Source organism: Cervus elaphus, chromosome 7, assembly GCF_910594005.1.
Source record: "Cervus elaphus chromosome 7, mCerEla1.1, whole genome shotgun sequence".
Classification (NCBI taxonomy): Eukaryota; Metazoa; Chordata; class Mammalia; order Artiodactyla; family Cervidae; genus Cervus; species Cervus elaphus.
This window is the reverse complement of record NC_057821.1, coordinates 48,020,763-48,035,604: the sequence shown is the minus strand read 5'-3', so window position 1 is coordinate 48,035,604 and position 14,842 is coordinate 48,020,763. Positions and strand designations below refer to the sequence as shown.

Below are 14,842 nucleotides of genomic sequence, written 5' to 3'. Positions count from 1 at the left end.
TCCTTGGACCAAAGGACAATGGATACGCTATCAGTTAAACCATCAGACAGCTCTCTAGGGGCTTCAATAACAGAATGCTTTCAATGTAAGATCTAAAATTGCATTTTTGTATGTTAGAGACAGTGAATGTTTAACTCACCTGAGGAACCTGATGTTGAAATGATTTTTCATTAGCAAGTAACTCTCTGAAAGCTGCAATTTTGTCTTTATGTTTCAGTAGCTAAGGAAAAAGGCATTTTCTATTTCAGAGACAGAGAGGAAATAAGACTACATTCAGTTAACATTTCTAATAAAATCACCAAACCATGCACAGCCCAATCCCTGTCTCAAAGGTGTCTTATATTTTGAGCTCTTGTGTAGCAGAGTTCACACAACAGGCTGAGACTGTTGTCCCCAGAAAGGCCTGCTCACCAAGCTGCCCCCTGATTGGCTTCTAGGAACCTGGATCGTGGGAGGGTCTCCATCATTTCCTGATATGAAGGCTCACTGTGTCTAACCTGTTTGCACGGAAGATGTGGTTTATGCTGAACGCCTCCTTCCACTGGGAGAGTCTGGGATTTTGGTATGTGGCAGGCAGAGGGTGCCTGCCTATGCGACCAGCCTCCGATAGAAACCCTGACGCTCAGTCTCCAGCGAGCTTCCCTGGGAACACTTCACGTGGGCTGCACAGCTCACTGCCAGGGAAGGGAAGGGCACCTGGTTTCCTCTGGACTTTGCCCCACGCGCTTTTCCCTTTTGCTGGTTTTGCTCTGAATCCTCTTGCAGTAATAATACCTCATAACTGGGAGGACGACCGGGTGCTGAGTCCTGTGAGTCCTGTAAGTCACCAAACCTGAGGGAGGGCATGGGAGCTCCACAGAGATTATCCTAATACTCAGTGGCTTTCACAGCCACGCTATTAAGACTCTGCTTTACAGAAAAAAATTAGCCAACTTTTTCTAGATACAATTTAGTATCATTTCTTGTTTGTTCCATATAATAATGATAGATCTTTAATATTTAATATTCTAACTCCTCCAAATATCAGTGATAAAGTATGCTGTACAGAATTTTTTTTTTACTATGAACAATTTGAAAAAAAAACAGAAAAAACTTTAATGAACCCCCATGTAACTATTTGGAGAAGGCAATGGCACCCCACTCCAGTACTCTTGCCTGGAAAATCCCATGGATGGAGGAGCCTGGTGGGCTGCAGTCCATGGGGTTGCTAAGAGTTGGACACGACTGAGCGACTTCACTTTCACGCATTGGAGAAGGAAATGGTAATCCACTCCAGTGTTCTTGCCTGGAGAATCCCAGGGACGGGGAAGCCTGGTGGGCTACAGTCCATGGGGTCAGACAGACTCAGACACAACGGAGCAGCTAAGCACAACATCCCTTTTGAACCCTCAATGAGGCTTCTTTTTGAAGGTTGGTTTAAGAAGTGGAGACCAGCTTTGCGCAGTGGCCGTATCATAGCCAATGAGGTTTATCCGAGGCACAATTATTGCTAGTTGAAAAAAAAAAAAAAAGTGGAGACCAGTAGTTTTTCTTCATGTCTGTTTATTCCTTGGTCCTTTTCTCTATAGGTTAGCCAGAAGATAAGTTCCCCAGAGCACTTGCAACAAATTTCCTATCTACCTCACAGTTCAGAGAAGTCATTTCCTGCTAGTACAATATTAAAATTGAATCCCAGATTTACTATTCAGCCAGGTCAACTGGTCACTTCTGCTTTCCTCTCAGATTAAAAATGGCTCCTGTTGGAGTCCTGTTATCATTTTCCCTACTGACAGTCACAGCATGCTGGCATAAGTCCTTTTGAAGGAGGTCGCCGTTACCCCTACCATGGTTTGGCCTCAGGCCAAACTACAGTGAAGGAACACAGCCCCACCCATCAGCAGAAAATTGGATTAAAGATTTACTGAGCATGGCCCCGCCCACCAGAGCAAGACCAAGTTTCCTACAGCCAGTCCCTCCCATCAGGAAGCTCACAAGCCTCTTATCCTCATCCATCAGAGGGCAGACAGGATGAAAACCACAATCATGGAAAACTAACCAAACTGATCACATAGACCACAGCCTCACCTAACTTAATGAAACTATGAGCCATGCCGTGTGGGGCCACCCAAGACGGACGGGTCATGGTGGAGAGTCCTGACAAAATGCGGTCCACTGGAGAAGGGCATGGCAAACCACTTCAGCATTCTTGCCTTGAGAACCCCATGAACAATGTGAAAAGACAAAAAGATATGACCCTGAAAGATGAACTTCCCAGGTCGATAAGTGCCCGATATGCTACTGGAGAAGAGCAGAGAAACAGCTCCAGAAGGAATGGAGAAGCTGAGTCAGAGGGGAAACAATGTCCAGCTGTGGATGTGTCTGGTGGTGAAAGCAAAGTCCGATGCTGTGAAGAACAGTATTGCATAGGAACCTGGAATGTTAGGACCATGAATCAAGGTAAATTGGAAGTGGTCAAACAGGAGATGGCAAGAGTGAACATCGGCCTTTTAGAAATCAGTGAACTAAAATGGACCGGAATGGGTGAATTTAATTCAGATGACCATTATATCTACTCCTGTGGGCAAGACTCCCTTAGAAAAAATGGAATAGGCCTCCTAGTCAACAAAAGAGTCCAAAATGCAGTACATGGGTGCAATCTCAGAAATGACTATAATTTCTGTTCATTTCCAAGGCAAACTATTCAGTATCACAGTAATCTAGGTCGATGCCCCGACCACTAATGCCAAAGAAACTGAAGTTGAACAGTTCTATGAAGATCTACATGACCTTCTAGAACATCAAAAAAAGATGTTCTTTTCATTACAGGGGACTGGAATGCAAAAGTAGGAAGTCAAAAGATACCTGGAATAATAGGCAAGTTTGGCCTTGGTGTACAAAATGAAGCAGGTCAAAGGCTATCAGAGTTTTGCCAAGAGAACGTACTGGTCATAGCAAATACCCTCTTCCAACAACACAAGAGAAGACTCTACACATGGACATCACCACATGGTCAATACCAAAATCAGATTGATTATATTCTTTGCAGCCAAGATGGAGAAGCTCTATTTAGTCAGCAAAAACAAGACCGGGAACTGACTATGGCTCAGATCATGAACTCCTTATTGCCAAATTCAGACTTAAATTGAAGAAAGTAGGGAAAACCACTAGACCATTCAGGTATGACCTAAATTAAATCCCTTATGATTATACAGTGGAAGTGACAAATAATTTCAAGGGATTAGATCTGATAGCCGGAGTGCCTGAAGAACTATGGACAGAGGTTCATTTAGAAAAGGCAGAAGAACCAGAAATCAAATTGCCAACATCCATTGGATCATAGAAAAAGCAAGAGAATTTAAAAAAAAATATCTACTTCTGCTCCACTGACTATGCTAAAGCCTTTGACTGTATGGATCACGACAAGCTACGGAAAATTCTTAAAGAGAGCAGAATACCAGAGCACCTTACCTGTCTCCTGCAAAACCTGTATGCAGGTTAAAAAGCAACAGTTAGAACCAGACATGGAACAATGGACTGGTTTCAAATCGGGAAAGGAGTACATCAAGGCTGTAAACTGTCACCCTGCTTATTTAACTTATATACAGAGTACATCAAGAGAAATGCTGGGCTGGATGAAGCACAAGCTAGAATCAAGATTGCCAGGAGAAATATCAATAACCTCAGATATGCAGGTGACACCACCCTTATGGCAGAAAGCAAAGAGGAACTAAAGAGCCTTTTGATGAAGGTGAAAGAGGAGAGTGAAAAAGCTGGCTTAAAACTCAACATTCAAAAAACAAAGATCATGGCATCAGGCCCCATCACTTCATGACAAATAGATGGGGAAACAATGGAAACAGTGACAGACTTTATTTTCTTGGATTCCAAAATCACTGCAGATTGTGACTGCAGCCATGAAATTGAAAGACATTTGCTCCTTGGAAGAAAAGCTATGAACAACCTAGAAAGCATATTAAAAAGCAGAGACATTATTTTGCCAACAAAGGTTCGTCTAGTCAAAGCTATGGTTTTTCTACTATTCATGTATGGATGTGAGAGTTGGACCACAAAGAAGGCTGGAAGTGTTAGGTCGCTCAGTTGTGCCCGACTCTTTGAGATCCCATGGATTGCAACCCACCAGGCTCCTCTGTCCATGGGATTTTCCAGGCAAGGATATTGGAGTGGGTTGCCATTTCCTTCTCCAGGGGATCTTCCCAACCCACGGATCGAACCCCGGTCTCCTGCACTGCAGGCAGATCCTTTACCGACTGAGATACGAGGGAAGCCATAAAGAAGGCTGAGTGCCAAAGAATTGATGTTGTTGAACTATGGTGCTGGAAAAGACTCTTGGGAATCCCTTGGACTGCAAAGAGATCAAACCAGTGGAAATCAATCCCGAATATTCACTGGAAAAATTGATGCTGAAGCTGAAGCTCCAATACTTTGGCCACCTGATGCAAAAAACTGATTCATTAAAAAAGACCCTGATGCTGGGAAAGACTGAAGGCGGGAGGAGAAGAGGATGACAGAGGATGAGATGGCTGGATGGCATCACCCACTCGATGGACATGACTTTGAGCAAGCTGCAGGATTTGGTGATGAACAGGGAAGCCTGGCGTGCTGGAGTCCATGGGGTCACAGAGTCGGACACGCCTGTGCAGCTGAACAGCACTTCACTGGCTCTGCTGACCCTCTCTCCACCTCTCACCACTAACCGGGAAAAGACTGATTGAAGAGGTTCCAAGGGCCTTTCCCTTACTTGTCTCACTTGAGAAATAAAATCTGTTTCCAACGTATCCACTATTCCAAGTGATAAAGTTCGTAATAACTATGTGCTGTGCTTAGTCGCTCAGTAGGGTCTGACTCTGCGACCCCCAGGCTCCTCTGTCCACGGGATTCTCTAGACAAGAATACTCAAGTGGGTTGCAATGTCCTCCTCAAGGGGATCTTCCCAACCCAGGGACTGAACCCAAGTCTCTGGCATTGCAGGTGGGTTCTTCACTGTCTGAGCCCCGGGAAGCCCATGAATACTGGAATAGGTAGCCTGTCTCTTCTCCAGGGAATCTTCCTGACCCAGGAATGGAACAGGGGTCTCCTGCACGGCAGGTGAATTCTCTACCAGCTGAGCTATCAAGGAAGCCCTATAGGAACGTCAAAATATACTTATCTTCAGGAATCAGTGGTACCATACAAAAGTGAAAAGACACTCATACCAGTTTTGGGGTAGATGAATGGGATTTTCTAATACATACTTAGGTTATAAAACAAGTCAAGTGTTGAACAAAAGGCCTCCTTAGCGTCAAAGTAAAGCTAATCTTGTCCCCTGAAATAATTATTTTAAAAAATCCAAAGTTTTAGGAGCCTCTTTATACTTTTACACTAGCTTTTTTTTACTTCTTTTTTCACTAAAAATGATATAATTTTTAGAATGAAGAATACATACCTCTTTATCTAAAATTTTCTTTTTAAGATGAAAACTCTTCAATTTATGTGGCATGGTATCACTAACTTTCTCATTCTCTTTGAAATGTTCAGCATCAGGATTGATGATGTCCTAAGGGTAACATTTTGAGAAGCTCTATTAAAAAGTTTTCAGTAAAATTAAAAGGATGAAGGAAAGAATACAAATTAAATGTCCCATGCAAAAGAAGAGGCCAAACCAAAGAAGGAAGAAAAATATTGAACTCAACTCTTCAGTTACTCATCATAAGACATCTAGTAACAGGTTAATGTGGAAATAATTCATCTAGATTCACATTTGCATATAAATTGTAAGTGGGACAAATTAGGATAATTGCTGGACGTTAATACAGATTGATAATAACTATACATGACTACACACTCATAGATACATCTCCTCTTAGCCTAGTCAGTTTACAAATCCAAATTTTAGACTAATTGTTATACCTGACACTCAGACATCTTTAATAATATTGAAACTCTAGATATTTCAGTGGCCCCCAGAATGAAGATACTTATACACTGTACTTGTACTATGAAGACCCTTGTAACCTAAGGGTCAAAAGTCAGACTACCTGGGTTTGGATCTGAGTTCTGCCACTTAGAGCTTCCCTGGTGGTTCAGTGGTAAAGAATCTGCTTGCCAATGCAGGAGATATGGGTTCAATCCTTGTGCTGGGGAGATCCCCTGGAGAAAGAAATCGTGACCCACTCCAGTATTCTTGCCTGGGAAATCCCATGGACAGAGGAGCCTGGTGGGCTGCAGTCCATGGGGTCACAGAGTCAGACATGACTGATCGACTGAGCACAGCAGAAAGCATCTGCTGCAGCTCTGAAATGGAATGGGAATTCATTCTGCCACTTAACTTATGTGAGACTTTGAACAAGAAACTCAACTATTCTAAGCCTGTTTGTTTTTCCACGTTAAAAAAATAAAAGTCTGATAATATTTTTTTTTAATGGTGTTAAGAGTTGAATGAGATAACCCATGAAAAGCAGGGTTAATTTAAATGCCTCCAAGGACAGGTTGGGCAGCCAGCAAATATTTGTCCAGTGCCTATTAGAGGCTTACCCTGTATTAGCAGAGGGCATATCACATATCGAGTCTCTGAGCTTAAAGCCTTGAGCAAACAGGTATTTGTTTGGCCTGTGCTGATGGCTCACTCCATCACTGAGGGGTCTGGGAGAGAAGGAGCAGCCAGCAAATGAGACTGAGAAAGGACAGCAGCAGCCACTGGGACAGGAGGAAACCAAGCAAGTATGGTGAGAAAGCAGACGTCTGAGGGCCAGGGGTGATGGAAAAGGCTGCAGCAAGAAGCATTGGTGACACATGCAAATTCAAACATTTTAAAGACAGAGCTTCAGGTGGATACAGTCTATGGGCCGTCAATCTGTGATCTCCGCTAAAATTACTTAGCTTGGTTTCCAGCCTTCAATAGATGCTAGCATTCAACAAATTTTAGCTGAAAGAAAACAGGAATAAAGGTTGTGTCGGATCAGGAACACAGCAAACCCACCTTGCCAAATTTTGGCTCAGAGGAGTGCACTTCAGCTCAAAGAAATGTACAATAATCAGAGGGAAGAGGAAGAGAGTTCAGTAATTTGAGAAGCTGCTCCTAGCGCCACGCCCTTCAAATGTGCTCTCGTTAAGACGTAGGGCTTGTCACTTCCCAGGGCAGCAGCGAATACCACTTCAGCTAAGGCTGAGAAAGGAAAATTTCCTTGGCCAGGTCACACAGCCAAGAGGTGGAGAGGCCGGGTCTGGAACTCACTGGACACTAACTTCATTTTCATTCTTCCCGTGTACACAGCTCCACACTGCCCACCCTGCCCCAAAGCTGCACTTTAGATCAGACTGGGTAAACTGCCCACTCATGTGAACTCATCACTAGGAGCAGCTGGCCTGGAGCCCAAGACTACTGCTCAGAGGGAGTTTTCCTAACACATGGAAAGTACTGAGGGACGGGTTTTGCGTGAAGTTCTTATTTTTTTTAGTCCTACTATGTTATCTTACTATTGATTTATGGGAATTAGGTGATGAAAAAAAGACAGAACGAAGCAGTGGGGAGAAGGAAGGGCTGACTGACTGGTTTAAGTATCTCTATCAGTCAGTTCAGTCGCTCAGTCGTGTCTGACTCTTTGCGACCCCATGAACTGTAGCACGCTGCACTTCCCTGTCCATCCGTATCATTCCTTCCATTATTTTTCTTTCATAACTTGATTGCCCAACCTTGATATTTTTTGGTAAAAAATACGATTTTTGTATAATTACCTGTTGTGGGAGAAGTTCTACCATCAGATCCAGAAGACTGAGACTTCTGGACGTCGGCTGTGAAGTTCTTTTCATGTCTGGGGGGTTTGTGCTCCCTTCTTCACAAGGTGAGTGATTCGGGGACAAATTAGAATGTGTCATCTTTGCATCCTACGTATACACAATTCAGACTTGTCACAATAAAGAATCTGGATTACTTTTTAGGTAAAATGCTAAATAAAATACCACTCTTAAAAACTCAAAGCAGTGGTTCTCAAACTTTTTGATTTTTAGGATGCTCTATACTCTTAAAAATTATTGAGGATCCCCCAAAGCTTTTGTTTGCTAGGATGTATCTGTCAATATTTATTGCATTAGAAATCACAGCTGTGAACATCAAAAATATTGATTTACAAATTCATTTAAATAACAATATTTATTGTATTAGGAATTCAATATCTATATTTATAAATATTTATTGTTATAATCTATTTTATATCATCAATATTCATTGTATTAGAAATTACAACTGAGAACATTCAAAAATATTTATTTACTAATTCATTTAAACAATAAATCTATTATGTCAGTATAAGTGACAATTTAATACAAAATTACCACATTTGTCAAAATGAAAAACTAGTGAAAGGTGGGAATGTTTACACTTTCTGCAAATATTTTTAATGTTGGCTTAACAGAAGACAGCTAGACTCTCCACTGTGCTCTCCACAGTCCATCAACCATGAAAGCAATTACACCATCAGGCGTCACATGGCTTCACTAGAAAACTCCACTGTGCACGTGGGAAAGAATGAGAGTGAAAAAGGCAATGATGTCTTCATATTACCATGAAAATGCTTTGACATCAAAGATGCTCCCAGAACACACATTGAGAAAAATGGACCTAAAGATTAATGAAAAGCAAAACTAGAAGTAAAAAAAACCAAAAAACGCATTAGTCAAGGTAGAGCAAAAGCTGCCTTTAAAAAAAAAGAAAGTTCAAGGAAAAAATTGTATAGTGGATAAACTGCTGCAGTTACACTAATTTACTCAGTGTTTACTGATTCAAAATTTGTCATGGTTTGGTTAACAGCCAAACCGAAGGTCATCTCTGCTTAGGCTGAAAGTGAAAATGAAAGTGTTAGTCACTCAGCCATGTTCCGACTCTTTTTGACCCCATGGATTGTAGCCCGCCAGACTCCTCTGTCCATGGGATTTTTCTGACAAGAATACTGGAGTGGGTTGCCGTTCCCTTCTCCAAGGGATCTTCCTGACCTGCTTAGGTCAGTAGTTCTCAAAGCGTAACCCTGGGGCCAGAAGCATCAGCGAGACCCCAAGATCTTCCTGGAGACACACATGCCCAGGCCCCACCTCACACCTGCTGAATCAGAGATTCTGGGGTGGCCCCTGCAATCTGCTTTTTCACAGCTGAGGCTGATGAACGCTAAAGTCTGAGAACCACACTGGCTTAGATAATCCTTCCTTCTTTCTGGAGAAAAGATGACAGAATTTTTAGTCCTATGAGAACAGTATTTCTCTAAGAGCCATTAAAAATAATAGAATCTTTGTCTTGCAAACAATACTTAATACTGATTAGAGATTCACAAAAGAAAGTCTTCTAAGGACATCTTTGAGCAACAGATCAACTCAGTTTAAGTTATTATGACAAATATAAAAGTAAACATATACATTTTTCTGACTCAGATTAGCCTTCTAATAGAGTTAATACGGAGAAGGCAATGGCACCCCACCCCAGTACTCTTGCCTGGAAAATCCCATGGATGGAGGAGCCTGGTAGGCTGTGGTCCATGGGGTCGCTAAGAGTCGGACATGACTGAGTGGCTTCACTTTCACTTTTCACTTTCACACATTGGAGAAGGAAATGGCAACCCACTCCAGTATTCTTGCCTGGAGAATCCCAGGGACAGGGGAGCCTGGTGGGCTGCCGTCTATGGGGTCGCAGAGAGTTGGACACGACTGAAGTGACTTAGCAGCAGCAGTAGCAAAGTTAATAAGATTGCGCTACAGATATTTTAAGGCAGGCCTACAAAACTGAAATAGAGCAGATGTGCTCTGGCTTGTGAAGATTATCACTATTTGGCTTTCAGTTGTCTACCAAAAAAGCCATCTAAACTGCAAACACAAAATTACAGGTTCTCCAAACACATTGATATGAGGCTCTCATGTTGTTCTTAATCAATGTTAAGTAGATGTATTTGATGATCATTTTGCAATATATATAAATATTGAAGCTTTATGCTGTATACCTGAAACTAATATAGTATGCCATCTCAGTAAAAATGTTTATAACTTTACAAAAGTACTGTGTGATACAATGTAGGTTTTGCCTTGTAAACCAATTATGCAGCTGTATTATTTAGTTTTACCGTTGACTAGGCAGACATGGCATGAAAAGACTAGGATTCCCACTCAGAAATTCTTTTCTCAGAGGAAGCTTTGGATGATTGCTCATGCACGCGTGTCTGTGTGTGCTAAGTCGCTTCAGTCGTGTCCGACATTTTGCGACACTATGGACTGCAGCTCACCAGACTCCTAGGTACCCACGAAATTCCCACATTCATTTGCAACTCTACCAATATAATTGCAAGAGGCCAGGAATGGCTGTTCATTAATGTGAGTATCTGAGACTCAAAGAAACTCCTCCAAACCTGTGGCGCCTTCTCCATTGTCTCTCTCTTTTTGGTTGTTAATTCTCTCCACCAACAAATTAGGGTATGGGCCATGCCCAAATACACCTCAGCAGACTATTAGAAGCTCCTGAAATTCTGCCTTAGAGATTCTGAATTTGTGATAATACCTTGGCCACATCTGACTCTATTACATCCTCTAAGTTATCCTTGAGTCGAGCTATCTCACATTTAGGGACACAATTTTGCTCCTCACTCCTTGCAACCTGCTGCTGAAGTTTTGTGTTTTCATTTTTTACTTCGTTGATCTGCTGCTGGAGTTCTGCATTCTTAGCCTTTTCACTGTCGGATAGGAATTGTACATTCTGAACCTGAGCGACCAATTTCTCAAGTTTAGATTTCAATTTCTCTCTTTCATCCAGGTGTTCCCTTTCACATTTCTGAAATTCCTCCCGTAAAGACAGGAACTCTTGCTCTCTGGTCTCCCTCTCCCTTTTCAGCAAGTCCAGAGCAGCAATGGTGGCCTTTTCCAGTTCTCCTTTGAGTTGCTGCAGTCTCTCTATCTCTTCTTCTTTCTTGCTCAAGGCACTGTCCATCTCCATGCACTGAGTCATGTACCTTTCCTGTAGACTCACATAATTGCCCTTGAGTTTCTTAAACTCTAACTGTAAGGTTTCCTTTTCACTCTGGTATTCCTGAAGGTGGATTTGGGTGGTAACTAAAATCTCATGCACACCCTGCAGTGTCTTCTCTGTATCACTCTTTTCTAGCTTTATTCTGTACTTTTCTTCAATTAACTCTTCGATCTTCTCCTTTAGCTTATTGATGATGTCCACAAACACGTGCTGTTTAGTCGTAGTCATCTGTAGTTCTTCAACCTTCTTCTCTAAATATGAGTTACGACGCTCTAGGTCTTGGATCCGAGTTTCCTGTTCTTTGTTGGTACGTTTTAATTTCCGTAGGACTTCATTTAAAGCCATGTCCTCTTCCAGAGGTTGTAAGCTTTCCAAGCTCTGCTCTGTGTCAGGTGTCATGCAGGCCTCCTGAGACGCTCCACCACTCCAACAAATGCCTGCAGGAGCCCAAGTTGAGACCATCTGTGGACTCCACCTGCCTTTTTCTGGGACTTCCTTTTGGTGCCTGACTGACATCTCAGGAATATCCATAGAATTTTGTACTCCTTTGGAAGAACTTGCAATCTGTAAATTACAGTAAATAAAATAAGTCTGAAAGAGTAGAAAGATCGTGAGCCTTGAGGTCAGAGAGAGCTGCCCTTGAACCCTGGATTCCTAAATTCAGTTTTCTCAGCCCTGAAATAACAGGGATGACGTGTATGTCCAACACTAATATATAATTAACAAAAATACTTAAGTATTAGTTGCAGAATGTATGTCCTGCACTTAGCAGCACAGCAGGTATGGTATATGTTTTATACTTTTACAAAAAAAAGTAAACGTTGATACTCTCATCATCATCTATGACACAAACTTTTCTGAATACATACAAGATATTTCCTTTGACTTCAAATGAATTAAAACAAAGTTATTCATTACCCTAAATCTGCAAAGACATTTTAAAAAATTATTTTTGAGATAATGTTGGTTTTTAACATTATGTAAACCTCATGTGTATATTACATTTCTACTTCTGTTTACACTACAGCATACTCACCACCAAACATTTAGTTTCCATTTATTACCATACAGTTGATCCATTTTACTCATTTCACTTATTTTTTCATTTATTTTTTGGTTTTTATTTGTTTGGGTTTTATTGTATTCCATATATGAATGAAATCATATTTGTTTTTCCCCATCTGACTTATTTTACTTAGCATAATACCCTCACGATTCACCCATCCATGTTGCCACAAATGGCGAAATTTCATCTTATTTATGACTGAGTAGTATTCTATTGTAAATATATGAAATATCTTCTTTATCCATTTATCCATTGATAGCCACTTGGGTTGTTTCCATGTCTTGGTTATTGTAAATAATGCTATGATGAACATAGGGGTGCATATACTTTCTTCAAATTAGTGTTTTTGTATTTTGGGGATAAATACCTGGAAGTGGAATAGCTGGATCATGTGTTCTTTATTTTTTGAGGACTCTCCACGCTGTTCTCCACAGTAGGTGCACCAATTTACATTCCCACCAACAGTATAGGAGCATTCCCTTTTCTCCACACCCTCTCCAACATTCATTATTTGTAGACTTTTTGATGAGAGCCATTCTGACCAGTATGAGGTGATAAACTCATTGTGGTTTTGATTTGCATTTCTCTAACAATTAGCAATGTTGAACATCTTTTCATGTGCCTGTTGGCCACCTGTATGTCTTCTTTGGAAAAATGTCTATTCAGTTCCTTTGCCAATTTTTTAATTAGATAGTTTTTTGTTGTTACTGAATTGTATGAATTCTGTATATATTTTGGATACTAACCCCTTATTGGTTATGTGGTTTGCAAACATCTTTTCCCAGTTGGTAGGTTGTATTTTGTAGATAGTTTCCTCCACTGTGCAAAAACTTCTTAGTTTGATGAGGTCCCATTTATTTTTGCTTTTGTTTTCCTTGCCTGACGACACATACCCAAAGATATTGCTAAGGTCAATTCACTAATTATACTGCCTATGATTAGTTCTAAAACTTTTATGGTTTCAGGTCTAACATTCAAGTCTTGAATCCATTTTGCATTAACTTCTGTGTATGGTGTGAGATACTGATCTAGTTTCCTGTTTGTTGTTTTTTTTTTTTTGCATGTGGCTGTCCAGCTTCCCATCACCATTTATTGAAGAAACTACCGTTTTTCTACTGTATGTTCTTTGCTCCTTTGTTGTAAATTAAATTTATTATTTTTGTATGGCCATCTTTGTCTCTTATTACCTTTTTTGGTTTGGAGTTTGGAGTCTATTTTGTCAGCTATGAATCTAGCTACATTCAATTTCCCTTAGCTACCATTTGCTTTGGGCATCATCTTCCATCCTTTCATTTTGAGCCTACATTTATCTTTAAAAGCTGAAGTGAGTTTCCTGGAGGGAGTAGACAGTTGGATCTTGTTTTTAATATATCTCTTTTGGAGTGCAGGGAGGTCTTGCTTTTTAATCCATCCAACTGCTCTTTTCTCTTTTTTTTAAGATTTATTTATTTATTTTTGACTGTGCTGAGTCTTTTTTTGTGTGTGTGCTGAGTCTTATTTGCTGCATGCAAGCGTTCTCTAGTTTTGGAGAGCAGGGGCTACTCTTTGTTGAGTTATGAGGTATAAGGGCTTCCCTCATAGCTCAGTTAGTAAAGAACCTGCCTGCAATGCAGGAGACCCTGGTCGATTCCAGTGGGGAAGATCCACTGGAGAAGGGAGAGGCTACCCACTCCAGTATTCTTGGGCTTCCCTGGTGGCTCAGCTGGTAAAGAATCCGCCTGCAATGCAGGAGACCTGGGTTAGATCCCTGGGTTGGGAAGATCCCCTGGAGAAGGGAAAGGCTACCCACTCCTGTATTCTGGCCTGGAGATTTCCATGGACTGTATAGTCCATGGGGTCACAAAGAGTTGGACACTACTGAGCGACTTTCACTCACACTTATTTACTTTTGACTGTGCTGAGTCTTATTTGCTGCTCAAGTTTTCTTTAGTTTTGGAGAGCAGGGGCCACTCTTTGTTGAGGTGTGCTTCTCGTTGCAGGGGCTTCTCTCTCTGAGGTTCATGGGCTCTGGAGCACCTGCTCCATAGCTGTGGTCCATGGGCTTAGCTGCTCTGAGGCATGTGGGTTCTTCCTGGAACAGGGATTGAACCCATGTCCACTGCATCGGCAGGTGAATTTTCAACCAGTGCACCACCAGGGAAGCCCCAACCAATCTGCCTTTTGATGAATTAAATCCATGTACATTTAGGATGATTCTTGACAGATGAGAACTTGGTTTTATCTTTGATTTTCTGATTGCTCTGTATCTCCACTGTTTCTTTTTCTTGTGTTTCTGTCTGCTGTTCTGGTTTGGTGGTGTTCTATGATGTTTTTCTTTTTTATGTTTCACATCTTTGCTCTAGATCTTTACTTTGTGGTTATCATGAAGTTTGTCTAAAACATCTTATAGGTAAAAGTTCTTATTCTCTGCTGACAGCATCTGATCTTCATATGCCTATACAGGTTCTGTCCTTTTCCTCTTCCTCTTTTGTTTTTGCTCTCAAATTATCCCTTTTAATGTTGTAAATTTATTACCAATTTAAAGTATTTATAGTAACTTTTTCTGCTTTTTTCCCTTGACATCTATGGCATAATACAGTGTAAATAATCTATTCTGACATAAAGTTGTAATTTTCTGACTCTATTTATCACCTTACTCAAAGTTTTGTGTATTCTACATTTTTATTTTGGGTATAAGAGCTCATTTCAACATCTCTTGTAAGCAAGGTCTAGTGTAATGAACTCCTTCAGCTTTTGTCTGTCTGCTGCTGCTGCTGCAAGTCTCTTCAGTCTGAGAAAGTCTTTATTTCTCCTTCATATATGAA

General features: G+C 41.0%; 1 protein-coding gene and 1 non-coding gene across 2 annotated transcripts in view; one reads left to right on the top strand and one right to left on the bottom strand.

The window, feature by feature from the left end:
- CAGE1 (cancer antigen 1) overlaps window positions 1-14,842 on the bottom strand; it is a 38,425-nt gene that overhangs the window by 9,919 nt on the left and 13,664 nt on the right. Inside the window, exons 3-6 of the mRNA XM_043906963.1 lie at window positions 10,508-11,536; window positions 7,711-7,860; window positions 5,423-5,533; window positions 140-220 (exon numbers count right to left, since the gene is read on the bottom strand). Of these exons, the coding sequence (XP_043762898.1) occupies window positions 140-220; window positions 5,423-5,533; window positions 7,711-7,860; window positions 10,508-11,536 (1,371 nt within the window). The remainder of the gene's footprint in view (window positions 1-139; window positions 221-5,422; window positions 5,534-7,710; window positions 7,861-10,507; window positions 11,537-14,842) is intronic.
- Window positions 1,433-1,568, top strand: LOC122697932. Its single transcript, XR_006342253.1, has one exon. It is a non-coding gene; the product is annotated as a U4 spliceosomal RNA (small nuclear RNA).